General features: G+C 57.0%; 2 protein-coding genes across 5 annotated transcripts; one reads left to right on the top strand and one right to left on the bottom strand.

The window, feature by feature from the left end:
• The first annotated feature begins 9,720 nt into the window (after positions 1-9,720).
• Positions 9,721-19,718, top strand: HOOK2 (hook microtubule tethering protein 2). 4 transcript variants are annotated; one of them, XM_019664101.1, is made up of 23 exons: positions 9,721-9,912; positions 10,429-10,514; positions 10,583-10,655; positions 11,600-11,650; positions 11,760-11,892; positions 11,977-12,044; positions 12,388-12,450; positions 12,756-12,836; positions 12,933-13,093; positions 13,186-13,326; positions 14,288-14,489; positions 14,800-14,910; positions 15,019-15,106; positions 15,456-15,525; positions 16,215-16,352; positions 16,441-16,528; positions 16,626-16,631; positions 16,721-16,755; positions 18,143-18,225; positions 18,306-18,409; positions 18,631-18,741; positions 18,810-18,881; positions 18,968-19,718. In XM_019664101.1, exons 1-23 carry the CDS (start codon positions 9,868-9,870, stop codon positions 19,115-19,117), a joined length of 2,160 nt encoding a protein of 719 aa, XP_019519646.1. In that variant the 5' UTR covers positions 9,721-9,867; the 3' UTR covers positions 19,118-19,718. The 4 variants fall into 4 exon arrangements, with proteins under 4 accessions (XP_019519646.1, XP_019519648.1, XP_019519647.1 ...); XM_019664102.1 differs by having other exon boundaries at positions 9,750-9,912; positions 18,309-18,409; XM_019664103.1 differs by lacking the exon at positions 16,626-16,631.
• A 1,414-nt stretch (positions 19,719-21,132) lies between these two features.
• Positions 21,133-24,973, bottom strand: BEST2 (bestrophin 2). The gene is made up of 9 exons (XM_019664137.1): positions 24,822-24,973; positions 24,581-24,675; positions 23,536-23,769; positions 23,250-23,404; positions 22,852-22,929; positions 22,531-22,683; positions 22,369-22,449; positions 22,022-22,176; positions 21,133-21,556 (listed from the first exon to the last, which is right to left on the bottom strand). The coding sequence occupies exons 1-9, from the start codon at positions 24,971-24,973 to the stop codon at positions 21,133-21,135; spliced, it is 1,527 nt and encodes a 508-aa protein (XP_019519682.1).
• Positions 24,974-27,561: the final 2,588 nt, after the last annotated feature.

Genomic DNA, 27,561 nt, shown 5'->3' with positions numbered 1-27,561 from the left:
GATCCCCGGGAGTCTCTCCCTGATACCCATATAAGGGCACAGGAAGGGGTGGGGCCAGCGCTGTCGCGGGGCCCGGAGCCAGGAGCCAGGAGCCAGGAGCCCGGGTATCTGCCAGGTCCCAGGGCACGCCCGGGCCCCCGGACGGCTAGTCCCGACCAGTCCCGGCTGCCGCCCCCGGGGCCCCCACGGCCGCCTGGCCCGGCCCCACCCAGTCGCTCTGGGGCGGTGTCCTGCTAGGCCCGGCCCGACCCAGCCCGGCAGGTCCCCGCCTGTCCGCGGGCCTGGGTCGGACTTCGCCCCCGGCCCGACGGGGCGCGGAGAGGGCGGGTCAGTGCCTCCAGGCGCCCCCGGCGCCTGGGCGGGCTGGCAAGGCTGCCTCCTCCCTCGGGCGGGGTACCTTCCTTTCTGCCAGGAGATGTGGGGCTCCTCCCCACAAACACCCTTAGGAGCTGGGGTGCCCCCTCCCTCACTCATGTGAGCAAGCGCCCCTACTCGTTTTGTCTGGGGGTTCCGTCAACCATTCAGAATACCTGGGAGGGGTTCCCTCCGTCCCCAGGGTATCCTGGTCATCTGAGGGCTCCCCTTCCCTCCAGTCAGAAGGGATCTGAAAATCCAAGGGGAGAATCTGGGGAAACCCAGTAAGCCCCTTCCCCAGTAAGGACAGGGTGGATGTTTAGATGGTGAGGTTTCTAGTTAGACTTAAGGTGGGACTTCCAAGCAGTTAGGATGAGCCACTAGAACAAGAGGTGAGCAGCTCAGTCTCTCTTTCTGAGAGGCCTGTATCTTTTGGAATGATGGAAGCTTCTTTAGGGTAGAGGCTGAAGATGGAGTTAGCCATTAGCCAGCTTTTGTACAGCAGGCACAGAGCTCACCAAGAGAGGGGGAGAGAAGGAAAACGAAAGAAGTGAAAGAGAAACTGAGCTATGTGTGGGTAGGGGGAAGTCCAGCAGAGCAGTAGTTCTTGGGAGGAAGGTCCCATGAGAAGCTGGGGGCATCCCTGTCTTTGGTCTTTGGAGGTCCTTGTGACCCTTGGGTGCCCCCACCCCTCCTCCCCTTGTTTGAACTGCTCCCCTACCCCGCCCCAGGCTCAAGGGAGATTCCAGCGGGCTGCTGAGTCTGGCCGGCAAGCTGCCAAGGCCTATGTCTCCCGCCCATGCTAATAACTGCAGCTGACATCTGGCCTGGGCCCTGCGGGGGTGCAGTAAGCAAGGTTGGGGGGCTGGGCAGGTCTGGCCAGAGGGCAGCACCTCACGAAGCCAAACTGTAGGTCCCACAGGCCAGAAGGCCACAGTGAGTCAGCCCTGGCCAGTGCTGATGCTGGTCAGACCAGGGGAGTCTTGGAGAGAGGTGAGGCCAGCCCAGAGAGGATCGAGATGGAGGGCAAGGACTCAGCAAGGAAAAGTGGGTGTATGGAGGCGGGGGTCAGGGCAGGGAGAGTTGGCCAGAGAGACAAACCCGGGGCAAGGTTAACGTCATGCAGACAGACAGCAAGATTCAGACACTTAAGATAGGCAGACAGACTGAGAAATAATAATTATTATTTTAATAGCTAACACTTATATGGCTCTTACCATGGGCCAGGCACTCTTCTAAGTGGTTTACGTAGATAACTCTGCCTGCTTCCAACTACCCAGAGAAATGCATGCTATGTATCCCCATTTAACAGACAGGAAAACTGAGGCACAGGAAGGTAAAGAACTTGTCTGATGGCCCACAGTTGTAAGTGCTGGAGTTGAGATATAACCCTAGCTGTCTAGCCCCAGAGCATTAGCCACTACACTGTGGATAATCACAGGCAGAGAGGCTTTTATGCAGTACCAACTGTATGCCAAGCTCTGCAGACCCTTTCATGAAGGGTCTCCTTTAATCTGGAGAGCAATGGAGTTAGGAACAGGATGGAAAGGTGCTGGTGAGTGAGGGGCCAGCCCAGCATGTTGGAGTGGGGTTGGGTCGCTCCATGCACTCTGCATGGGTGTTTGAACAGGGGGTGGGGATCAGGCCAGCAAGGGAGGGCGGGGGCCCAGCTGAGCTGGTACAGCCGGTTCCAGGCCCCTGCCAGTCTCACCCTTGTGGCCTGGGCACCACCCCCTCACGCCGCCCCAGTGGCGCCAAGGGCCCCATGAAGAGGGTGTGAGGATAGCCCCCTCCCCCGCCTGGCCTGGGTGTCCAGATTGGCAGCTGAGGACTGCCCAGCCCCTGGGCTCCAGACCAGCATCTGTAGGAAGACTCTGTGCCCAGGCTTCCTCCACACCCAGGGGCCCAGGGTATGGGGGAGGTGGGGGGACAGGATAAGGGGGAAGTTCACCCACCCCCACCCACGGGTCTCTCTGGGGCTTTTGGCCTTAACATGAGGGACTTCTCCTTCTTATAAATAGCCTGGTGACCCTCCTCCCCCTGGCCCCACTGACCAGTGGGGCCCTCACCAGGAAACTGGGCTGGGGGCTGTGTGTGAGTCAGCCGGTGGGCAGGCCAGGGCGAGAACCCACAAGTCATAGCACCCAACATCCCGCGTCCCTGCCCCTGGGTGTGGACAGGCAGCTGGGCAGGAAAAGGCTGAGAATCACAGAGGCCCTCCCCCAGGAACCCTTGGCCTGCCAGCTCCCTCCCTCCCCCCACCTCTGTGGTTGGGGGGTCCCTCACCCCTCTGCTGGAGAGGAAGCTGCTGGGTTTTCTTGGAAGCAGGAAGGAGACGCTGTCTCCTCAGGTGACTCAGCTGGGCATGAGGGGAGTTTCCCACAAAACTGCTTCTGTCCCCCATACACACTGCTGGTGAGGTCTTGGGGGACCTGAGTCTGGCTGAGATTCTGTGTGCCCCCTTTACAGGGGATATGCTGAGAAAACAGGACCACAGCCCACCAGGGACTGAGGCAGCTGAGTTGGACCTATGGGAAATGACAAAGAGCAGTGAGGGAGGAAAGTGGGGGACAATGTTTGGAGAGAGGAAGTGCTGGGATCTCTGAAGGGGACAGAGACAGGCTGGGAAGCCTAGAGCCCCACAGCACCTGAGCAGGGTCCAGGAGTGCATGTGTCTGGTTGGCTGTGGATTTGTGTGTGTCTTGCTTGTTAGGGCATGTGAGTGTGTGTGAGGCCTGTCTCCTCAGTACATTTGTCTGTGTGTTGGCCTAACCCTGCGGGGGGATATAGGGCCTGTTTTGTGTGTGGGGATGGGATGGGGTGCAGGGTGGTGGTGGTGAGTGTGTGCGTATGGTCTATGGAATAGGTTACATGTAGCTGGTCTATATGCATGTGTTGTTTTGGAGTTCATATGGCTAACCTATTCATGTCTGGTGTGTATGTGTGTTTGTGTGTGAGGTCCATGGCTTGCCTGTGTGAGGTCTGGGTGTGTGTGAGCTCTGTGGCTGGTGTGTGTGTGTGTGTGTGTGTGTGTGTGTGTGTGTCTGTATGAGGTGTCTGTGTCACTGTTTATGAATGTCTGGCTATGGCCTGTCTGTGGTTGGTCTATGTGTGTGTGTGCAGGCGCACATGTGCCAGGATGTCTGTGCCAATGTGTTTAGGAATGTACTACTGTGGCCTGCCCATGCCTCTCTGTACTGGATGTGACTGGTCAGATCATATGTGTGAATATGTCAGTTTGTCTGCTTGCATTTGTCCCATCTGTTGGTGGGTCTGACATGTGAGTGTTACCAGTGTGGTAGTGTGTATCTGTAAGTCTTGGTGTCCCTTGGAGCCTTCTGAGTGTGTGCAACTGTTGGGGGGGGAAGCCTCTTTTGTCATGGTGTGTACGTGTCCTCTCCAACCATCTCATCATAGGTTTATGTTTTTCTCTTTTACCTCTGAGTATCTTTCTGAGTTGGTGAATTTGCTAGTGTGTGTGTGCGCGCGCGTGCTTTCTCTTGTGTGTCAGGATCTGACAGTGTGTGCCTGAACATGTCTTATGAAGCTCTTGAGGTGCTTGAGCTGAAAGTGACTGTCCCTTCTCTGAGTCTGTCAACATGCATGCATTGCTGCTCGTATCTAACGCACAATCATCTCTGTATGTGTGTTTCTGGCCTGTCACATTTGTCTCAGGGTGCATGTAACCATGCTACTTTGGTCAGCCAGGCTCTGTGCTCACCTGAATGTCTCTCTGTGCTTGTGTTTGGCAGTGTGTCCATCTTGTCTGTATGCCCAGTTGATTTATCTGTGTCACACACATTCTGCCTGCATGCTTCTGGCCTGTTGATGGCTTGGGTGTTTGGCAGCATTTTGGTCTTGTTCCTGAGTCTGCCTGGTCACTGACTATGTCTGTGTGACAGCCATTGCTGGGTTGTTTTGCCCAGATGTGTGTTTGATCCTGTCAGTGTGTCCCAAGTTGGTAGTCTCTCTGTGGCCAGAGTGACAGGGGTTTGTATGTCTGGACTGGCTTTCTCAGGGTGACTGTGTATGTGTATACTCCCTGCCACCCCCCCAAGTCTGGCCACCCTGGTCCATGTTTACTCTGCCCCCAGCTGACTTCTGCCCTGCCCCGGGAGGGGCTGACCCTCCCATCTGGTCTGTCCAGCCTGCTGGCTGTCCACAGGATGTTCCCGAGACACTGTCTCCGCCAACATCCCCTCCCTCGGGCCACCCTCAGGTCAGGACCCAGGCGTCCAGGGCAGCAGGGGGTGGGGCCCCAGCGTGGGGGCCCTGTAAGGGCCCGGGAATGAGGGTGGGGGGCGGGGAGGCGACGGGCCCAACAGGTTCCGCCTCATTCCTGCTCCGCCTCTCACTTCCTGGGTGCCCGCAGTGTGGGGGGGCAGGGGTGTACGGGATGAACCCCAAGGCCTCGGAGCGCCTGGGTGGGGCACTGGGCTAGCTAGCAAGGACTCGCTCCTGTTGGGCACTCTAACACGCAGGCCTAGGAGACAGGAAGAGCCTGGATCCTATTGCGTACCAAGCCCCTCAGCTGCTTCTGTGCCCAGCTCTGGATGCAAAACGTCCCATCCATTCATTATTCACCTAATCCCCACAACGCCACAATGAACGGGACATAATTATCCCCCATTTCCAGATAGGAAAACTGAGACTCAGACAGCAGTAAGAGCAGAGGTAGGATTTGAACCCAGCTCTGTGTGCTACCCAAGACCCCCCCAGTCGCTTTCCCTTCCCTCTGTAAAAATGGTACATATGGGGTGGAATATGAACCCAGGCCCCCAGGAGGCCCTGCTCAAGGGGGCACCCAGCCTGCTCTGAGTCAAAAGGGGCCCCTGGATGAAATGAATAAGAAAACGGCTTTAACCGTTTCATCGCCAAGAAGGGCTGTGCCAAAACTTCCTGTGGGCTGTGGGGGGAGGGGCTGGGGTCTGGGTTCCCGGAGGCCAGGGATGGGGGAACGCCTTTAGTGACCTCGGCGAGGACCAGGTAAGGGAACCCCTCCACCGGAGCACGGGGTCCCCAGAACTTAGTTCTCGGTCGCCCTGCCTGAAGGGGGGTCTGCGAGTCCACAGACCCCTCCCCAGGGGCCTGAGTCACACAGGGGGAAAGCCGCGAAGGGTGAGTCACAGGGGCGGAGAAGGGGGAGCGGGGTAGGCTGCGGCCAGGGGACCCCCGGGCTGGCCTGAGTCACGCACACTCCGGCCTCGCTGACCCCAGCCCTCTTCCCCGGAGACCAGGAGAGGGAAGCGCATTGTCTGCAGACGACGGAGCTGGAGGAAGAGCAGGAGACGAGTGGAGAAGGCACGCGCCAGGCAGCGCGGGAAGCCCTGGTTCCCATGGTAACGGAGGGGGGTCTCTCAGTTCAATGGGGGAGTTCCTCCCTTGGCAGGGACGGCCCCCAGACGCCGGGGAAGCCCCCGCGCGCAGCGTAGAGGGGCCACAAGTTTCAGGTTGGGCAGGAAGGGGTTAACGGCAGCCCCCTCCCAGGTTTCACCCGCGCTCCAAGGCCTGGGTGGGGGGAGACTGTGCTCTGTGCGCCCTTGCGCGCTCCGCCCCCGCGGCCGCCCACACACACGCGCACGCAGCTAGCACATCCCCTGCTCCCCGCGTTTGCAAGCACGACCGCGTCGGGCTCCACGCACGCAGTGACCCCCATCCTGTCTCACGTCACGCACGACGCACGCGCCCCCGCAGTGCGGGGAGGGGCCCTTCCAGCATAGAACAGCAGGGTGCAGGGCGCCTAACACGCCTGCGCACATCACTGCCTCTGTTTAGTGCTCTGCCCCGTGACTGACACCGCCCCCCCCACACACACACAATGTCACAAACTCTCCAACTACCAAGTGTCACACGAACACAGGATACATCTGCCACACGTTGGTACAACCTTCACTAGTCCAGCCAGTCCTGCAGCGATTGCGGACAGAGTCACATGGACATACACAGAGACACAGAGTTACAGACACACCTATCACACACCATTTGTGGTAGGGACACAGACAGGGCCATCTTCATATACTGGTGGCATACACGGACACTCCGATAGAGTCACACCATTATCATCAAGACAAAGTAAGGCAAAGCCTTGGACGTCAAGATACATGATGTCGGGCCGGCCAAGTGGCGCGATGGTTAAGAACTGGCTTGGGACGCCAGAGGCCCCGGTTCGGATCCCACATATGAGGGCCAGTGACACTGCCCTCCACAGCTAAGATGCTGAACAACAGCTCAACCTGGAGCTGGGCTGCTGTGAGTCGCCGGCGACGGCGTAGGCTGCAGCCCCTGTGGCAGTGGGTTGCCATGGGCTGCCGTGTGTGGCCAGCAGCCAGCGTGAGCGGCCAGCAGCCGCAGTGAGCGGCCGTCCAGAAGCCGGCGACTGATGTGCCTCACCCAGGAAGAGCGCAATGATGGTGCCAACTTGGGCCAGTGAAGCAACCTCCTCCACATCTAGACTGAAGAACAACAACAACAAAAAAACAACAGCAACTTGTCTGTTCCCCTTCCCCCAATTCCCCAGCGCTGTTCCCATCCCCCAAAATCCCCAATAAAAATCTTTAAAAAAAAAAAAAGATACATGATGTCATGCTTTCACACGGTCATCACAAAAGGAGCTCATGAAGTAAACTAGAGTCACAGAGACAAACCCAAAGGCCACAAACAGACATCCATATTGTCAAGGGTATATGGACAAACCAAGAACACGTGACAGGGTCATACTATCACAGAAACACACATGATGGAGAGAAAGTAGGACAGTCACACAGAAACACAACCTAAAGCCACATGGAGGTGCTTGTTGTCACACACTTCTCTCACACAAAGGATGATGGATATAAACACAAAGCAAGGTCTTAAATAGACCTTGTGCCCCAGTCCCTGACAGCCCCCCCACACACACCACCAAATCACACAGTCTGTTACATAAATTCCCAGGGCTCCAAGACACACCAAGACAGGTGGATACAGACATACACACCTATGTGCACACAATCAGACAAAAATGTGAGCACACTTCATAAGGACTCAGACACACTGACAAAGGATGGTGGATAGGATGGGAGTTCCTGGAAGGATGTCAGTGTCTGGAGTGCAGCGGGCCTGTATGTGGTGTGGTGTCCACCCTATGGCTGTGGTCAGCCCTGGGGGAGGGGCACCATCCTCCAATTGTGTGAACCCAGGGTCCCCATCCCAACCCTCATGACTGGGTCTCTGCCCAGATGTGAAAGCCAGAGGGTGTGGGCCGGGGTCCAGCTGTGGCCACAGGGAGGGGTTGAGTCACCCACTTCCCAGCAATACTACCAAGGCCGGGCCCAACTGTTCCTGGAAACAGACAGGAGGGGTTGGGGTCCCCAAACCAGCTGGGGACTGCTGGCCCAGACCTGCTCTCTATGTCCCAACAAAAAGAGAGCCTCCAGACCATCCCCCAAACCTTGGAGCTCCTTCCACCAAAAAAGGGAGTTTGCATCCTTCCCCCAAATATAGGGTCCCTGCGGGCTTGTGACCTCTTTCATTGAATGGAACGTACCTGGATCCCCAACAGTGTGACTCTCTGCATCCCATAATAGATTACTGCTCTTTGCCAAAATGGAAGCTCCTTTCACCCCAAAAATGAGATTCCTGACGCTTCAAATGGAGGGCTGTGGCTCCTCCTCCAAATTGAGGGCACCTGGACCTTTCCTTAAATATGGGGATTCCAGTCACTGCATATCTAGAATGCCCATCATATCACATCAACAATAGAACAATTCATGTCTATGCTCCCAATATTTGGATTCCCAGATTCCTCCTAAATATCAAGATCCCTGTGGTTTTTGCAAACATTGGGGACCCCACTCCAAATGTTTGGTGATCCCAGCATGTCCCCCAACCAGGCCCTCTCACAAATATTGCCCCCCCCCCCAACACACACACCTTGTTCAGGTACAGCCCTAGTTTCTGGCTCACCTTACACTTCTACCTAGGACCAGAATGGCCCCGTTTCCCCTTATTGGCAGCACCCTCTCATCCGGCGGGTGCGGGATTGAGGAGCCAGCGGCAATGGTTTCCACGCCCGCCTGCCGGAAGGCAGCCCAGTCCGGAAGCCAGCACTACCGGCCGGCCCTTGTCCCCTTCCCCTTTACTCCCTCCTCCCACCCAGCTCCCAGGGGCTAGAGGCTGAAAACAACGTGGGAAGGGGATGTGAGGGTGTAGACGAGCCTCCGAGGCCCCTACGTGCGTGCGTGCATGCGGCTGCGCAGCTGAGTGGGTTGTAACCGGGTGTCGGGTGGTAGAGTGATTGTGTTCTTGAGAAGCGGCTTGGGACTGTCCTGCTTAACCCGCTCCGGGGCAGGGTCGCGGGAGACAGACTCTAGATTGGAGGGGGCAGCGCCCCTCCCTTCAGACCTAGACCCACCCCCAATGCAGAGCCCGCCCCCTCTCCGGGTATTGCTAACAACCTCTAATTACTCTTCATTGCGTCGCCCTCACCGCGGGGGAGGGGCTGCCGGGGAACTCAGGCATCAAAGGGCGCGGGGCCTGGGCTTTACCCCTCCCTCTAAAGCCAGGTCTACCCAGAACCTCTGTTTCCTCGCCTGCGAGCCGGGAATTAAAACACTTGAGTCCTGAGGAGATTTCAACTGCCAATATGTTTAAATCGCTTAGCGCAGGAACTGCATACTGTAGGCACTCAATAAAAGGTAACTGCGATTATATTGTTTAACTGCTCTTGTTATCAGTTTCCTTTGAGCCCCCTCCATTATCCCAGCGGAATCAGACTAGATCTACCCACTTCCCACTAGGCCGCGTTCCTGCGGTCCGAGCGCCCCCTGGTGGGCCGCGGGGACTTGGTCCTGAGTTCTGAGACCCTGGCTCTGGGTTCGGGGAGATAAAGCACAGTGAAAGTTCAGTGGAGGACGGATCCAGGGTGGGCAAGTGTGTCTATCACCCAGGACGTGTGTGTCTGGCAGAGTCATCTTGCCCTCAACCTAGGACCACATCCATGACCCCCTATTTATCCCGGGGCAAGACTCCCAAATCACCTCCATCAGGAAGAACCCTTTGACATCACCCTTCTAAGTCCATAGAATGTATTACGGCCTGCACCTCCCTCGAGCAGATAAAGGCTCTGATCATACGGTAGCTAGAGAGCAGAATTTCTTTCAGCCCAAGGTAAGGTACGTGAATGTGCGTGTATACCAGGTGGGGTAGTTCCAACTGGGATGCTGAGGTCTCCCCAACCCACAAAAGAGAGGGGGGGCGGGGGGGGAAGAGAGATGAACAAGTCTGGCCCAGACTGACCCCTAGCGGCAGGGCGAGTACCCGAACGCTGCCCGGATCCAAGATGGCAGCACTGGAGGCCTGAGCAGGCGCCCGGAGATCACGTGACTAGGGCGGGGCCTGCGCCTAGCGGGGCGGGCGCGGGGCGGCGCTCTAGGCCAAGCGGGAGGTCGCAGCTGCGGGCGCTCGCTGGTGGCGGATCGGAAGGAGGCTGTGGTGGCGGGGCTCCGCGACTGGGGTCGAATCTGATCGGGAGCCATGAGCGTGGACAAGGCCGAGCTATGCGGGTCTCTGCTCACCTGGGTAGGTTGGGGGCGGGGTCAGGGACAGGTGTGCGCCCACTTTTTTTATCCCAGGAGCCCCCGGCCTTGGCTCGGTCCACTTTTCGGTCCTGGGATTGGGAGGAGGAAGGGGGTCGTCGGGCTGCGGGGCCGTTGGACTTTGGCCTGAGCACCCGCCCCGTCACGTGGCAGGTCTGCGTGGAAAGAACAGGTGAGACCCCGCCCCTTTGTGGCTGGGTCACGTGGGGGCGAGGGCACAGGTGAGCTGGCCTGTTGACGCAGGTCCTGTGGGGACCAGGCGACTCGGTTCCTGGCCTGGTCGCGCGGGGTTAGTCGGACAGAGGTGAAGTGAGGCCACGCCCCCTCAGGTCCCAGGTGAGCAGAGGCCACTCCCCCATGGAGTTGGCTTGCAGCAGCAATGGGCCAGCTCCAGTCCTACAGTGGGAAGTTCCTGGTGACCGGAAAAGTTCACGAAAGGGTGGTGGCTCAGTGGTCCCAGGCCCTGACCCTGCCCATTGGTCTTTCCTCTCCCCCACAGTTGCAGACGTTCCACATCCCGTCCCCCTGTACCGGCCCCCAGGAGCTGAGCAGTGGCCTGGCCATAGCCTATGTGCTGAACCAGATGTGAGTGGAGCTGAGGGGAGGGTCCCAAAATGGTCCCCCAGCAGCTCATCCCACCTTTTCACCCCCAGAGATTCTTCCTGGTTCAACGAGGCGTGGCTCCAGCGCATCTCAGAGGACGCAGGTTCCAACTGGAGGCTGAAGGTGACAGGTGGACTCTACTGGGGGACAGACTGGTGAAGAGATGATTAGGGAAGGGTCAGCTAGACATGTCCTGGATGATGGTTGAGCTACACATATGACCTGGGTAATGGACAGACAGACTTGGCCAGGAAGAGGGATAGATGTCTGGTGATCAGCCAACTATTTATTCTTTCATTCACCTGTCGAGCAGGCCTGGGTGTGCAGTAACAGACAAAAACCTGTATGCACAAACATAAACGTTGACTTCCAATGGCGATAAATTATATGAAGATAATAAAAGCTGGGCCATGAGAGAGCAACTGAGGGTTAGTGAGTGGTTACTCCAGATAGGCTGATCTGCATGTGAGATTTGGAGGAATGGTATTCCAGGCATAGGGAACAGCAAATACAAAGGCCTGAGTTGGAAATAAGCTTGATGTGATCGAGAAATGTCAGAGAGGTCAGAACAGAAAGCAAGGGGGTTAGGAATGGTAGATGAGGTCATCAGGGGCCTGGCAGGCCCCGGCAGGGAGGTGGATTCTATTTTAAGTGCTGTGCAAAGTCAAGGAAAGGTTTTAGCAGACGAAAGACTTGGGCTTGAAAAAGCTCCCCCTGGTTACTTGAAGAGGAATGGAGGGTAGGCAGCAAGAGTGGAAGCTGAGATTAGGGAGAGATGACAGTGGCTAGGGCCAATGGGTGGTAGGGCAGGTGGTGAGAAGTGATTGGATTTGGGGGACATGTGAACAAGATGAGCAGGTGGACAAAAAGAGCAGGCAGCCAGACAGATTAGGCTTAGGAGAGAGGACATTCAGACAGAGAATGGGGCCAAATGGGATGAGGCAACCAGGGATTGGCAAGGGAGGTGGGGGAAAAAAAGACGGGGCAGACAGATTCAGAGTGAGGGCTGCTTGGCCCCTTCTGAGGGGCCTCGGGGACCCTGGACACAGCTCCTTCTCTCTCCTCAGGTCAGCAATCTGAAGACGATCTTACAGAGCTTGGTGGAGTATTCCCAGGATGTGAGTAACTGTAAAGGGATTTAGGGGTTTGCGTTGGGAGGAGAAGGAGAAGGAGGGTCTGTGAGCCCCTGACACCCACCTACCCACCCCTCCCGCTGCCCATCCTCAGGTCCTGGGACATCCCATTTCGGAGCAGCACCTCCCAGACGTGAGCCTCATTGGCGAGTTCTCAGACCCTGGAGAGCTTGGCAAGCTGCTTCAGCTGGTGCTGGGCTGTGCCATCAGTTGCGAGAAAAAGCAGGGTATGGGAGGTTAGGGGGCTCACAGGGGAAGACCTGAGGAAATCCTCTTCCCCAAGTCTCAGTCTCCTCAACCTTGATCCCCAGAGCACATCCAGAGAATCATGACACTGGAGGAATCAGTTCAACACGTGGTGATGGAAGCCATCCAGGAGGTAGGTGGGGGTGCCCAATGTGGCAAGGAGCTGCAGGGGAGGGGACATCTCCAAGGCAGAGGCTCTGCCCTGGTAAGGCCTGGACTTTGTCTGGAACTTAGCTGGCCAGATTTCCCTATATCATGTGTCTGCCAGCTCCTCCCAGCTCTAAGTTACAATCAAGGGACCAGGCCTCCCTGTGTGCTGGACACACAGCAAGAGGGCAGACTCCATTCTGGGATTATAGGGGAGAAATGGCTTTGGAGACAGGAGGATGGACAGGTTCTCAGGCTGGATTGTAGAAGCCTTGAAGGCTGCCCTCAGAGGACCCAGATCATCTCAGTGCCACCCCACCTCCCTCTAGCTCATGACCAAAGACACCCCTGATGCCTTGTCGCCGGAAACATATGGGAATTTTGACAGCCAGGTAAGGGGTAGGGGACCTGGTTAGGGTCCCAACCCCATCACTGATTTTCAGGGCTGTCTAAGGAGGAGGGCTTGTCCTTAAGCCTGTAAACCACTCCCATCCTTCAGGGTCCTAGCCTCTTCCCTTGCCAGGTACCCAGGGTTCCCTCATCACCTTCCTCCAGTCCCCTGGGGTCCCAATCATCTCCTCTTAGATCCTGAGGGTTTCTTGTTTCCCTCCTCTCTGGTCCTAGAGATCCCAGCCTCCCTCCCCTAGTTTTCTCTCCTGGATTCCTGAGTCCCTTGCCCTTTCCCCTCCCCTATCAGTCCCGCAGGTACTACTTCCTGAGTGAGGAGGCTGATGAGGGGGATGAGCTTCGACAGCGCTGTCTGGATCTGGAGCGACAGGTGTGGCCGAGGTGGGGGGACCATAGGTGCTCCCAGGGCAAGGTTGCCTACATAGCCCCCCTCCTAGCTCCAGCTCTCTGCACCTGCTGCCCGCAGCTGGTGCTCCTGTCAGAGGAGAAGCAGAGCCTGGCGCAGGAGAACACAGTGTTGCGGCAGCGGGTGGGCCAGTCCGAGGGTGAGGGGGCCACAGGCCTCACTGCCAAGAAGCTGCTGCTGCTACAGTCCCAGCTGGAGCAGCTGCAGGAGGAGAACTTCAGGTGTGTGCAACTGAGGCTGGGGCCAGGCCGACCAGGGGGATTGGGGCAGTGCAGCCTCCTTATTTGCTCACTCCCACACACCCACCCCCTAGGCTGGAGAGCGGCCGGGAGGATGATCGTCTGCGCTGTGCAGAGCTAGAACGGGAGGTCACCGAGTTGCAACAGCGGAACCAGGCTCTGACCAGCCTGGCCCAGGAGGCACAGGCCCTGAAGGATGAGATGGACGAGCTGCGGTGAGTGGTGGGTTCCTGGGTCCCTACCACATGCCCCATTGCCAGAGTGCCTCTCTGATGCTACGGTACCTCTATAACCTCAAAATGCCCAGTGGACCCCTACAATGCCCCCTAGACATGACAATGCCATCCTGGATTCTATTGCACTATTCTGGACTCCCATCACGTCCTCTGGATATCACCAAGGCCCCTGGATCCATGCTGTCCCTGTTACCCCACATTGTATCACCCAGAACTCATAGTATTCCTGTGACCCCACCAAGCCCAGGGCCACCCACAATGCTCCCCAGACCCCACTGTACCATTCTGGGTCTTATGCCCCAGGATCCCATGGTGCCCTCCAGGACCCCACAATGCAATAACCTGGCAGTCCCCTATGATCCCACTGTGTACCCCATGACATGACCATACCTTCTTACAACCCCAACGTGCTTAGTGCGACCCCATAGCACTCACCCCTTCTAACTCACTGTGCCTTCTGTAACCTCAAAGGGCTCCCCTGTGACCCCAATGGCACCTCTGTAATGTTAAAGTTTAAGGACCCCATACTGCTCTGACTCCAAAGCTCCCCCATAACCCCACCATGGCCCCTGCACCCACAGTGCCTTCGTCGATCCCACAGTCACCTCACAACCCCAAAGTGTCTCTGGAGGCTCCTCAATCCCTCTGGGCCTCCATCATTCCCCCTGTAACCCCAAAGCCATTCTGTGTCCCCACAATGACACTCCTGAGCATCCCTGATTATGACCTTGACTAAGCATTGATGGTTAGGGCTCCCTTTATGCTCCCTAATGACCCCCACCAACACCAGGCCTGGGCTGATCCCTGACCTTCAAGACCCATCCCTTTGAACTCCAGTGCCCCTAGGCTGACATGACACCTCTTGCCCTGAGGGCCTTGCATCCAAGTGAACCCTGACTTCAGACCCGGGCCTCCTCTCCCCACTTGCCCCCTCCCCTAGGCAGTCCTCGGAGCGTGCTGGGCAGCTGGAGGCCACGCTGAGCAGCTGCCGGCGCCGCCTGGGGGAGCTCAGGGAGCTGCGGCGGCAGGTGCGGCAGCTGGAAGAGCGCAACACTGGCCATGCAGAGCGCACGCGGCAGCTGGAGGATGAGCTGCGCAGGGCTGGCTCCCTGCGCTCCCAGCTGGAGGCGCAACGGCGGCAGGTGTGGCAGGGGCTGGGGTGCCAGGGAGCCTGTACCTGGGCTGGGGCGGGGGCCTCTCATGGTTTGCTCCCTCTCTTTGGGGACCCTCAGCGTGGTGCTGAGCCCCTCATAGCTGAGCGCTCTCTTGTTTATACATAGGCCGTGCCCTTTAGGCAGGCCTCTTCTCTAGGTTTTAAGCTCCTCCCCTTCTCTTAAACCCCACCCCTCCAATTTTTTTGAGGTTGGGCCCTCTGGCCTCCTTCCTTTACCTTGTACTCAGTCCCTGCCCCTGGTTCCCACCCCGCCATTCTCACCCCTCCCCTTTGTTCAGGTTCAGGAACTGCAGGGCCAGCGGCAGGAGGAGGCCATGAAGGCCGAGAAATGGCTATTCGAGTGTCGAAATCTGGAGGAAAAGTACGAGTCCGTGACAAAGGAGAAGGAGGTGAGGCTGACATCCCACCACCCAAGCCCTGCGCTGCCCATCATGGGGTAGCCCACTCCCCTGGAGCTGAGTCAGCCTCAAGTGGTGTCTTGCACCCTGTTCCTCCAGCGGCTGTTGGCGGAGCGGGACTCCCTGCGGGAGGCCAATGAAGAGCTACGTTGCGCTCAGCTGCAGCCTCGGGGCCCCACCCAGGCTGGTGAGTTTGGGGTCCATTCCAGGATCCTGCAGTGCCAGTGTAGTCTGGGGTGCTATTAGTGCAGGCAGAAAAGACAGTGTCCTAGGCCTTTTCTAGGCTGGGGGCAGAGTTAGGCCACACTGGAGGGACATTAGAGGGGAAAGAGGTGACAAAGGCTGACAGAAGGCAGGAGCTGTACTCCTGCGGTCAGGGTGGGGCCAAGCATCACAGCTCCTTGTCAGGCTGGGTGTGGGGCTTGTGTCAAGCTAGGCTTCTGGCGGCATTTGAACTCCCAAAAATGATTCTTAGAGGACCCTAGGGATGGGAGCAGGGGCTGTGCAACTACCTGAAGACTTCTCACATTCTCCAGACCCCTCACTGGATCCCACCTCACCGGCTGTGGAAAACTTAGCAGCAGAGATCTTACCTGCGGAGCTCAGGTATTCTGGGGACAGCTTTGGTCCCATCCTGGCTTGCCAGTGCCCACTCAGCCCTGCACCCTGTGGAGGCACCTACCATAGCCCAGCCAGCTTGGCTTGTCTCCCAAGTCCTAGCTGGGCTCCTAGGCCCAGCCACTCCTCATTCTGCCCTTACCTGGCCAGGGCTCTAGCCCTATTGGTGGCTTGCCTCTCCAGGATCCATCCTCGGTGCATAAATTAGGTCCAACCTTTCTGGCTCCACTAGCCGTGCAAAAATCCTACACCCCAGCCCCGCCCACATTGGACTCTGCTCCCAGGGCACAGCCCTGTCTTCAGTGTAGCCTCTGCTAGGTTCCGTGCCCTGTGCCCTGGCCAGATGGACTCTTCACACCCCAGCTCTTCCCATTCCTGCGTCTTGCTTACCTGTAGCCCCTTCCCTAGTGTTCAAACCATCTCCCGTAGCCCTGCCCTTGCCTGGCTCCACCCCTAGGCCTAGGTCATAGCCCCGCCCACTTTGGTCCTCCAGCGCTCCGTCCACCATGCCTAGGCCAAGCCACCAGGACTGTAGTCCTACCCGAGGGTCTGGCTGGGCTCTTCTCCAGGTCTCTGTGTCTTTTCTAGTCCCCTCTGCCCGGTCCCCCTGCTTGAGCCCTGGCAGGCATACGGGGTGACGGGTCTCCAGCCCTGTTCTACTCCCTCTGGGTCCGCAGGGAGACGCTATTGCAGCTTCAGCTGGAGAACAAGCGTCTGTGCCAGCAGGAGGCGGTGGACCGGGAGCGGCAGGAGGAGCTGCAGCGCCACCTGGAGGAGGCCAACCGTGCGCGCCACAGGCTAGAGACACAGCACCGGTGAGAACCCGGTGGAGGGAGGGCCCTACGCACATGGAGAGGGGCCCGAGGGCCAACGCAGGCATTGAGCGGCTGCCCACCCTCTCAGGCTGAACCAGCAGCAGCTGTCAGAGCTGCGGGCCCAGGTGGAGGACCTACAGAAGGCCCTGCAGGAGCTGGGAGGCAAGACGGAGGACGTGAGTGCCCACTTGATGCCTCCTCCCTGCCTAGCCCTCCTTCTGCCCCCCAGTAACCCTCTTCTCTCTCCCCACTGCTGCCCAATGCCCCATGCAGTCCATTGTAAGTACCACTGGACCAGGGTGGCACCCCTACCCCAGGGGTTGGGACCTCTAGACCCCCACTCACCCCATGTTTCCTCTCTCTCCCAGTCCATCCTGCTGAAGAGGAAGCTAGAGGAACATCTGTGAGTCCCAGAGGGAGGGTACTCCTTGCGGGGGTGGGAGTGGGGGTTTGGACAAAGGTGTGGGGGATGGAGGGTGTCATTGGAAAGTCATTTATGAGGAGAGCAAGTCAGCAGAAATACAGACTAGTAGGATCTTAAAGGCTAAGGGAAGCAGTAAGGACTGTTTGGGGGGAACAGTGGGGCCCCACAGAGGGAATTTTAGTAAGGTAGTGTGACAAAGTGATTGTCGCCTTTTACTTTTTACATTGTTAAAGAAGAAACTATTTTAAATATTGATCGCGTTTATAGTTTAAAAACTAAAATATATACCCCCCCAATTGATTCAATTTCCATCCACTCCACCCACATTCCTATTAGTTTGTTATGGAAATTCTTCCAGAGTTTTTAAAGCAAATACAAATGAATATGAATATAGATTTTTATTCTCATTCCTTATTTACACAAAAGATAGTATAATATGTGCTATCCTGCACTTTGCTTTTCCTACTTAAGATGACTGGAAATTTTCCCCAAATGAATAAATAGTCATTTTTAAAATAAAAATAGCAGCCTGTGTCAACTGGGGTTCCGTGGGGAAACTAACTAGGTCTTACAGAAAATGATTTGGGTGGTGGTTTTTCACTTCTGGCCAAGGATGGAATGTAGCTAAGGCCAACCCAGTGCACAGTAAAAATGATTTCCTTACAGAGGCTGGGTACCTAGAGGCATTAGGACTTTAATTCTCCTGTAAAATTCTGGTCCAGAAAGGCTGGCCTGTAGCATTTTTTGTGAATAGCATAATGTATTGAATTCAGTCTTTCTCAACAAAGTAAAACATTACACAGACATCATTTCACTTGTGTGCAAATACATCACAAGTGGAATTGGTTACTCAGAAGGCACATGCCTTTGTAATTTTAGTGACTATTAAATGTTACATCGTGTTCCACGTTCAATGCACAATAATAGTCTCACCTACAGAGAGTGTTATAAGATCTTTTGGGTTTTGCCACTGGTGGCACAGGGCACTGAACCTAGGTGCAACTTATAGCTTGCATTTCCTTTCCTTTTATTATAAGAGATTTGCACTCTGGAAAGATCACTGGCTGCTGGGTAGAGAATGGAACTGAGGAGTTGAGAATAGAAGAGGCTGGCGAGGGGTGATGGTGGCTGGACCAGCATGTGGGCTGTGAAGTGAGAGGTGGACAAATGGAAGGCTGATCCAGGGGCCACCTGACTAGGGGTGTGGAGTGTTGTTGCTCTGATGGTGGAAGAGGTGGTAGGGCCAGAGCACACAGCCCCTGTGCTGGTCTGGCAGGCAGAGAGATCTTTGCAGCCGTGTAGGGACACTTATGGCCAGCTGGGAATGCTGTGGTTACCCCTGCTGCCACCTGTCCCCTGCCCACAGGCAGAAGCTGCATGAGGCAGATTTGGAGCTACAGCGGAAGCGCGAGTACATCGAGGAGCTGGAGCCACCTGCTGATGGCAACAGTGAGCGGGGCTCAGCAGCCTAACAGGTGAGGGGAGCCCTGAGCTCGGCATGGAGCTGAAGGGCCACCTTGTTCCCCCAGCAGCCCGACGTATCGAGGAGCTGCAGGACAGCCTGCAGAAGAAGGATGCAGACTTGCGGGCCATGGAGGAACGGTACCGCCGATATGTGGACAAGGCACGCACGGTGAGGACGCTAGGTGACCTCCTACCCAGGTTGCTGCCTTCCATTGGCTCACACCTCCCACCAGTTTGTACATCTCTGCTCCCCACCTCCATGCCTATCATATCCCATCATATCATAGACTTCTACACCATGGCCATGAGCTGTCACACTTAACGCACCCCAATGCATCGAACAGCCGGTGAGGCCAAGGTCACCCTGGCTGTGTCTTCCCTAATCCCTAGGTCATACAGACCCTGGAACCCAAGCAGCGGCCACCTGAGGGGGCACCCCTGGAACTCCGCACCTTGAGGACACAACTCCGGGAACGGGAAGTCCGAATCCGGCACCTGGAGGTGGGTGCTCTCATCCCTTCTCCCTGCCCCCAGCATATCCAGACCCTTGACTGTTGCCTCCTTGACAGATGGACTTTGAGAAGAATCGAAGTCAGCGGGAGCAGGAAGAAAAGCTGCTCATCAGTGCCTGGTATAATATGGTGAGTGTACCAGCACCGTGGCTGGAGTGTGTGTGTGTGGGGGTTCCGTGGGCTCACCTGATGCCAACCACAACCCATCCCTCCAGGGCATGGCCTTGCAGCAGCGAGCAGGGGAAGAGCGGGCGCCTGCCCATGCTCAGTCATTCCTGGCACAGCAACGGCTGGCCACCAACGCTCGCCGTGGACCCCTGGGACGCTTAGTGTCCTTGAACACGCGCCCCACCGACAAGTACTGATGGACCTCAGGATCCTGCCCAGCCAGTCAGAGCTTAATCCACCCTGGATTTCCCCAACTCACCTGGGGTCCACATCATGCCTGGGTCAGCTGCTTGAGGGCTTTGAGGTCATGACCTCTGCCTTTTGCTTTTCCCAGATGGGACAAGAACGCAGGACAGGGTGATAGGCAGGTATGGGTCTGTTCTTTTTGGCAATTTGATTCTTATTCTTGATATTCTCCCTGGTGTTAATGAGCTGCCAGGGCAGAAAGTGATTTTATATTTGAGAAGAAAAATAATAAAGATTTTCAATCTGCCCTTGCTGGATTCTGGAGACTGAGGTGAGGGTGAGAAGATGGGCCAGGGACTCAGACCACTGCTTTTTTAAAAGGCCTGGCTTGTGTTCTTACTAATGTGTGAATGACTGATAGTACCTAGTGGGAGGTGAGAATCATATTTGCATTTGTGTAACTGCATGTGTGGTAGGTTTTGAAGAAACTTCAGACAAAGTCTTTGCCTTATGAAGCTATTATTTCCAATGAAGGGAGACAGACAGTAAACAGAATAGATAAAAGTTTGATGTGAGAAGTGCTATAGAGACAAATAAAGCAGATGGAAGTGATGGAGATGCAGGAAATGGTGATTTTTAATAAAAGCCCAGCACGGGAGGCCTCACCAAAGTGACATAATTTAAGGAGAGACCTGAGGGATGTGTGGGAGGAGCCATGTAAGTATCTGAGGAAGAGCAATCCAGCCAGAGGGAACAGCATGTGCAAAGGTCCTGAGATGAGACCTTGCTGGGTGAGTTAGAGGGACAGTGTGGAGTGAGTGAGGGGAAAAGAGGAAATGAGGGGAAGGAGATTGTTCAGGGGGCCTCATGGGCTGTAGGAAGACTTTAGCTTTTACTCTGCATTAGGTGGGAGTCATGGAGGATTCTAAGGAAAGGAGGGACGTTACCTGATTCCGGCTCCCTTTGCTGCTGTGGGCAGGGCCAGATCTGGGAGACCAGGGCAGAGGTCACTAATCTAGCTTGTAGGTGCATGGCAGTGGGGGCTCAGCCATGGTGGGGGCCCTGGAAGAAAGGGAAATGGTTGGACTTGGGGTACAATTTGATGACCAAGCCAATGGGATTTGCTGTTGGGTTGATGTGAAGGGGAGTGAGAGAAAAAGGATTTGCCGATGACTCCAGGTTTTGGCCTCATCATCTGGAAGGACAAAGCCGACAGACAGAGGTTGGGAAGCTGATAGGGAGCTGGTTCGGGGGCATGTTATGTCAAGATGCTTGGGAGATCCCTACATGGAGACACCGAGCAGACAATTGGCGCTACGGGGCTAGAGACAGAGGAGGGATCCTAGCTGGACTTCTACTAAATACAGGAGTCATTGACATATTGAATTAAGAGCACTGAAAGGGTATCTGAGAATTCAGGGACTTGGGATGGAGAGGTTGCTTACAGAATCATAAATCAAGACTGGCAGGAGGAAGCTGTGGTCCTGGGACTAGCTGGTACAGTAATGAATGAATAAAGCTGTGTACACTGATGAGGCCATTTCAGAGCACAGAGTTCAGGAGGGAATGGGCAAGGCATCATCAAATAACCTAAAAAAAATTCTAAAATCTGACAGCATAATGCCTGACAGGAAGTCAAGCTAACAGCGTTTGAGTAGAAACCACTAACATTTTATTGAGCACCTATTATGTACCAAACACTTTAAAGCCGTCATTTCATCATCCCATCTTGACAACTCAGAGAGGTAGGCACTCACATCTCCAACAATAAAGGCAGGACACACTAATAGAGACCTCTCAGGCAGTGGGGTGTGGGAAGTAGAGCTGGTGGGAAGGACGCGCTGCTCAAAGCAGCTGGAAGAATCCCCTGCCCTTAGCCCAGTGTCGGGCCCCCAGGAGGCGCTCCAAGCTCTTGTGCCAGACGTGAAGGTGAGAACTGGTCAAAAACGGGCAGGCGGCCTGCGCAGGCCGGGGCTGGTGCCCGCGTCTTGTCTTCCTGTCCTTGGGGATCCTGGGCCCCAGGGTCTCAGGCGAGACTCTCCTCCTCCTCGCCAATGGGGCTGGGCAGCCAGGGGGGAGCCGGTCCCCGGGACATGGGCATGGACACTGTGGTAAAGGGCTCGGCGACAGGCCCCGTGGCGGATGGCTCGGGCCCAGTGAGGGGCTCCGGTTCTGGTTCCTGGAGGCCTGGGTCGAGCAGTAGGTCCCCGCAACCGCACTCTGGGGCCGCGCCGTCGAGGGCTCCGGCGCACACACAGCTGGCGGCAGTGGATGCCTCGGACACGCAGCTGTTCTTTCGGCGCAGCAAGGACAGGCGTCGGCCCAGCAGGCCTCCTGCAGCCATGCCTGGGCCTACAGGAAGGAGGCGCTGCAAGAAGTCACCCTGAGCCTCGCCCAGCGGCACGTCCACGCCGTCTGGCCGCTGGAACTGCATGTCCTCCTTGGCCAGCCTGTGGGACAGACAGCGGGTTAGCGCTGCGACCTTGCCCTTCTCCTTGGTTAACAGAGCTGGGACCTAAGCCCACAGCTTTTCCTGGCTCCACCCACCCCTTTGTCACACTTATACCGAAAGACCTTGACCCCTCACATAAGAACCTGGCCTTATCCTCCGGCCCAGGTTCTGCTCAAACTCAGGCCTCACAGCTTCAGTTGTTTCTCTGCTGTGTCTCCTTTGGTATCGCCTCTAGCCACCCATCCAGACCTCATACACCTTAGTCCTTAGCCCTTCTCCCAGTTAGTTGCCTGGTCCCACATCTTGACCCCAATCCTTGTCCTCGTAGGCTTTATTTAGCTCTTAGCTCCGAATCTCCAGAATTTAGCCCTTAGTCGTGGTACCCTAAAGCCCCCTCAATCAGACCCTCGGTGCAGAGCCATAAGCCTCCCCACCAGAGGCCCGGCCCACCCTGCTGGCTCACGTGATGTCGAAGGTGGAGCCCTGGAAGGAGGGCTGCTGCCTCTGGAAGGCGGTGGCTGCTGTGTAGGGGGCACGAGCCTCAGCCGCATCCCAGTACAGATCCTTCTCCAGCATGGCTAGGTCGTCGTACATCTCATCCACGGCCAGCATGGACACCTGCGGGGGCGCAGGCACGGGACTAAGTGGGGGTGGGGGTGGGGGTGTGACAAGGTACAGGCACCACGGGGTGGACCTCTCAAGATGGGTGAGTGTGGTACCAAAGAGAGGATGGTTCAGAGGCCAGGCCTGGGCAAGTCTTGGGGAGGGGGCCACTGTGGGAACCCCAGAATGTTCGCTATGAAGTCTCACCTGGAAGTTTCGGTCGATCAGAAAGTTGGTCTCAAAGTCGTCGTCGTCCTCTCCGAAAGGGTTGATGAGCTGCTCGGCTACCTGAGAGGGGAGGGCGTAGGTAGGCGGAGACCCCTCCCCGCCCACCAACCGGAATCCCGATGGGGGGGGGGTCCCACCCACCTTGAGCCAGCCTGCGTAGAAGAAGAACTGCAGCAAAGTGAAGACTGGAACGAACAGGTCAAGGTTGTGATCTTTGTAGCCCTGCGCAGGGTCTAGGAACTGACGTCCGATAAGGCAGGCCAGGAAGTAACTGTATACGGCGATGGTCACCACCTGAAGGCGGGCAGTCCTCCCGGTCAGGGCTGTCCCAGCCAGAGGGGGTCGTGGAGAGACCAGGGCTAGGATCAGGCGTCACTGTGACGGGGTCTTAGCTGACCCTCAGTTTCCCCTTGAGACCAGTGCGTCTGACGCTGGATATAAATGGAGGCACAGAGGGGTTACCTGAGTGTAGACGAGGGGTACACTGATCCAGTCGTAGTGAAACAGCATCGAACACTTGCCCCGAAACACAGTCAGCTCCTGGGGGTGGATACTGTCATTGAGGGGGCCTGACTTGTGAGCTCACACGTGGGTATTAAATGTGGGTACTTGGAATGGAGGTGAGTGGTGACCTGGTGGGAGGTGGCGTGTGCTTCTGAGGGCTCCACGAAGAGTATTTAGTGGTGAGTGTACAACTGGGGTGTGGGACCCTACAGATGTGCACCTGGGGGCTGCTGGGTAAAGGTCTTTGGAATTGGCCTTGTGGGAGGTGCGTGGCAGGCTGCTGTTTGACACAACTCCAGGGGAGTGGGGTACAATTTCCCTGGTATTTTGTATTAATGACCAGCTGGCGAGCTCACCTCGAGCAGCAGTTTAAGGGCGCTGTTGTCCCGGATGCGGCCCTCGCGCCGGGCTTGTGCGGCCAAGTTGGAGAACCAGACGCAGGGCACCCAATACTTGTTGTAGGACGAGTTCAGGTTCTCGAACTTCTTGCGCTCCTCGCGGGTCATAAACCCTAGAGGGGCGAAGTCGAGGGTCATTGGCCCCGCCCTCCCGTCCTTGCGGTGGGCGGGGGGAGGTTTGGAGGGTTGTCACTAGCCCTGCCCTCGGTTTTGGCCTTGCCCCCGCTTCCGGCCCGAGCCTCACCAGCCTCAACCACGTGGTCTATGGTAGGGAAGCGCTTGAAGACTGCAGTGCTGACAGAGCGCAGGATGAGCACAGCTGAGAGGCCTGCGTAGCGCATGAGTGTGCGCCGGTAGAGGCGGCCGCGCTCGTCGCGCCCGTGAACGGTGCCTGACACTATGCACATGAGTGCGTCGGGCAGAGGCATGCAGAGGTACTGGTTCCACCAACGGTGCACCACCAGGTTCACATAGAAGCCTGCAGGAGAGCCGGGGATGGCTGAGTGGGGGCTTAGTGGGGAGACTAGAGCCAGGGGCTTGGTGGGCCAGGTGGTGTGAAGGAAGAGGAGTGACATAGGGTCTGCATCAGGATCACCAGGCAGGCTGGTCACCCTGACCACACAGGGCCACCTGGCCTTGGAACTTGGGGTTCCAGTCCTAAGGTCAGAGTGTATGGAGCAGGCTGGATCACTCTGGCTACTTGGGAGTCACCCGGGATGAGGGATTGGGATCGCAGTACGGAGGCAGAGACCCAGGGCCCATAGGCAGGTTTTCACCTAGGCCACAGGGAGCCCCTGAGCCAGGGATGTTTGAAGGGGTTGGCCACAGGGTCTATGTCAAGGAGCCTGGCTAGGCTGGTCACCCCATCCATGTGGGCAGAGAACAGTGGGAAGGAGGCTGGGGGCCAGGACTTGTCAGAGAATTACGCGCCAGGCTGGACTTGAGAGGATGGAGCCTAGGAGGTCCCTGGGGCCCAGGACATGGGAAGGGGGGCACTAATAATCTTATGCAGACACAAGTGGGAGTCCCTGAGGTGACCAGGAATAAGCATGTGGATGACATGGAGCTCTCACGGGGAGGTGGGGGGGGGCACTGTGACCAGGTGATATCCAAGGTCTTGGGAATGGGGGACACACCTGGCAACCTGGCATAAAAGACGCAGAAATGGCGATCTGTGGGGTTGGATTTGAGGGGCTATCAGAGGGGCAGGAATGGGGTTGTCTCCTAAAGCCATGAATGGAAAGGTTTCTCTGGATCAGGGGATGGGGAACTCAGGAGGTCAGACACACCAAGCACGAACGAGACCGGGATAAGACTGGCATACTGGTCGCAGTAAATGACGAGCTTCTCGAAGTAGCGCTTCTGCCCTTCGGTCAGCACGAAGCTGCAAGGGAGGGGCGCGGGGTCACGGGCGAGCCGCCTCCCCAGCTGCCACCTCTCTTCTCGGGCTCAGCCCTGGGCACACCCGGGCCCCTTCCCAGCTCCTTCCCAGCCCCTTCTGGCCGGCACGCCCACCCCAGGCCCCCTCACCGGTAGGTGGCACTCAGCGCCATGTACAGCCCGAGAAAACAGAGCAGCTCCCGCCACAGAAGTTTGTAGATGCTCCCGCGCCACAGCAGTAGCAGCTGCGAGAAGCCGCCAAAGCGCGCGTTGGCCACACGGGCTGTGTACGTGACGGTCATCGCGGCGCCGGACCGGTCCGGCCAAAGGAGATGGGGCTGAACCGGGACCCCGGCCTGTGGGCCGAGGAACGGGGGGGTCGGGAGGGAGCCGGGCTGGGGGCTGCGGGCGGTGGGGAGAGGTACGGGGTGACTCAGCTCAGCGTCCCATTCCGCACCCGGCCTTCTCCGTCTTCTCCTAGCTCTGTTCAGTCCGGTACCTAGCTGCCAGCCCTCCCAAGACCCCTCTCGCAGGTCACTTCCTTCCTTGGACTCCGGTTCCCTGCGTCTTGCGCCTACCTCCCCAGGCCCTCTCATCAGCCCCAACCCCTAAACCCTTGGGTTAACCGAGTTGCCTTCTACCGGATCCCATCCCCATTACCTGGGCTCCATCTACAGCCTCCCACACTCCCCGAGTCTCCAGAGCCTCTGTTTCTAGGTTCTCAGGGCTCCGACTGCCTACCCCGATTCCCCTCTCTCAGATCTCATCTCTGCTCCCCGCTTCCCCCCAGCTCCCAGTCTCTGCCCCGAGGCCCTGGACTCAACCTCCAGGCTCCCAGGTTCCCTCCTGCAGCATTCCCCCACCTCAGACTGGCCCCCTCTCCTGCACAGCTGCCCCAGCCTATTCACTCTCCCCACTGAATTGTTCTTCCCCTTCTCCTGGGTCCACCTTGATCTTTCCTCTGTCCGTTCTCCTCCAGCCTTCCAAGCTCTTCACTCCAGACGCAGATGATTCCTGCCTGATTCCTGCTTGCAGGTTCACCTATCCTCAGGGTCCCCTACTCAACCTGGCCTGGGCCCTTCTCACCTGATGGTGTGTGCAGGACACTCGAGGACAGACACAGGACAGGCAGGTGGCTTCAGAGTTGGGTGGGGCTGAAGCCAGACCCCAGGATGGGAGGGGACTGAGAAATGGGCGTGGATGGTCCCTCCCTGCCCCCCCCCCGCCCCCCTGGGTTGCAGCCTCAGAGCTTTGTTTGGAGAAGTCTGGCCAGTTTGTTAACAACCTGGAGCAGGGGGAGAAATCCACCCAGGCCTCTCTTGCTCCCCTGCGACTCTCTCCCAGTCAGTCACTCGCAGGTCCAAGGGATCTTGGACCTAGAGCTGGGGGATGGGGCAGGAACTGTGTCCTTCTCAGTCTCTGTCTCTCTGTCTCTGTCTCTCTCTCTCTCACTCACTCACACACACACACACACAGAGCTAAGTGAGGCTGGGTCACTCCACAGTCATTTGTAATCATACACTGTCACAAAGATGTACACAGAAACACATGCCATAGACCCAGGCACAAATTCAGCTTCCCTTAACACTGACCCACAACCACGGCGACCCAGAGGGCAGTATGCACTGTTGCAAAGTCACACAAGACACCTCGCTTCTTCACCTTATACCTTCTCCAACATTCAGGTATAAGGCAGATGACCCTATCCCAGCAGGCTCACAGCCCTCAGCCACCAAAGAGCCACCCAGGAGCAAGTGGGCAGGGACCCAGGGACCCCACATTCCCTCCTGATCACGCCATGTAACAAAGACACACACAAGGTCACACAATCAGCCAAACACAGACCCTATTCAGAGCCCAGAAAGCCTTCACACACACAGCCATACGCCATCACACAGAGGGTGGTAATACACAGTCGAGATCTTCCCAGCAGAAAGACACACCCGTGGTCACACAACAGATGTGGGAACGCTTGCCCCTCTACACAGCTGCACATGCTCCTGGGGTCCCTTAGATCTACCAGTGTTGCAAAGACACACTTATACAACAGCGACCTTTCCCCCCAACAGCCCCACAGGTCCTGAGAGGCACATACAGACGGGGTCACACCCATAACCCTTCATGAAATTCACCTGCATTTGCACATCAATAAATAAGACCCCTCTCCCCAGTGCCCCTTTACTGCAGTGTGCAGGCATACCCCCCATACACATACCTCAGCTCTCAGACCCTCTCGGTATTGTCATGAACACACAAGCTTGGGGACACAAAAACTTGTCCCCACGTTTGGCATAAATACAGTTGTTCACCCTTCACAGACATGCCTATAAAGGGAGCACTCCCAGCCTGGCACAAACAGCCTCCCTATCCCAGACCTCAAACTCACAGCCTGGTGTTTGAGAGGTGGAGGCTCAGGGATCCGGCTCCTGGGCCCCTCTGAGTCCACTCCATGTGCTGAGTTTGGATGGCTTTATGTGGCCCCACCCCGAAGCCCTGCAGCTAGGACACCTTGTTCCCAGTCTGGCAGATGTCTGCCCCGCCTGGGGTAATTAGGAACCGGCCGGGGCTGGTAACTCTTGAACCCGCACCTCCGCTGTCCAGCTGCTGTCCAGCCCATAAAAGTGGGCAAGGGGTGGCACTGCTAGCTGCGGGCCCTGGGAGGGCACAGGCTTCAAGTTGATGGGGCTCTGTTCCTGACCAGAGGTCCCCACTCCCTAGGACATGTCTTTATACACACCAGCCCTCCTCTTCCTCCCTCCCATTATTCCTCTCCCAGCTGTGTCCCCACAGGCACTTCTGACTGCTGGACCCCCGATGGGGTAAGGGCAGGTTGCCCAGGCTAGTTCACATGCTTAATAATTGTAGCAGTGAATAATAACAAACACTCCTT

Source organism: Hipposideros armiger, unplaced genomic scaffold (genome assembly GCF_001890085.2).
Source record: "Hipposideros armiger isolate ML-2016 unplaced genomic scaffold, ASM189008v1 scaffold_417, whole genome shotgun sequence".
NCBI lineage: Eukaryota > Metazoa > Chordata > Mammalia > Chiroptera > Hipposideridae > Hipposideros > Hipposideros armiger.
This window is presented reverse-complemented; position numbering and strand designations above follow the sequence as displayed.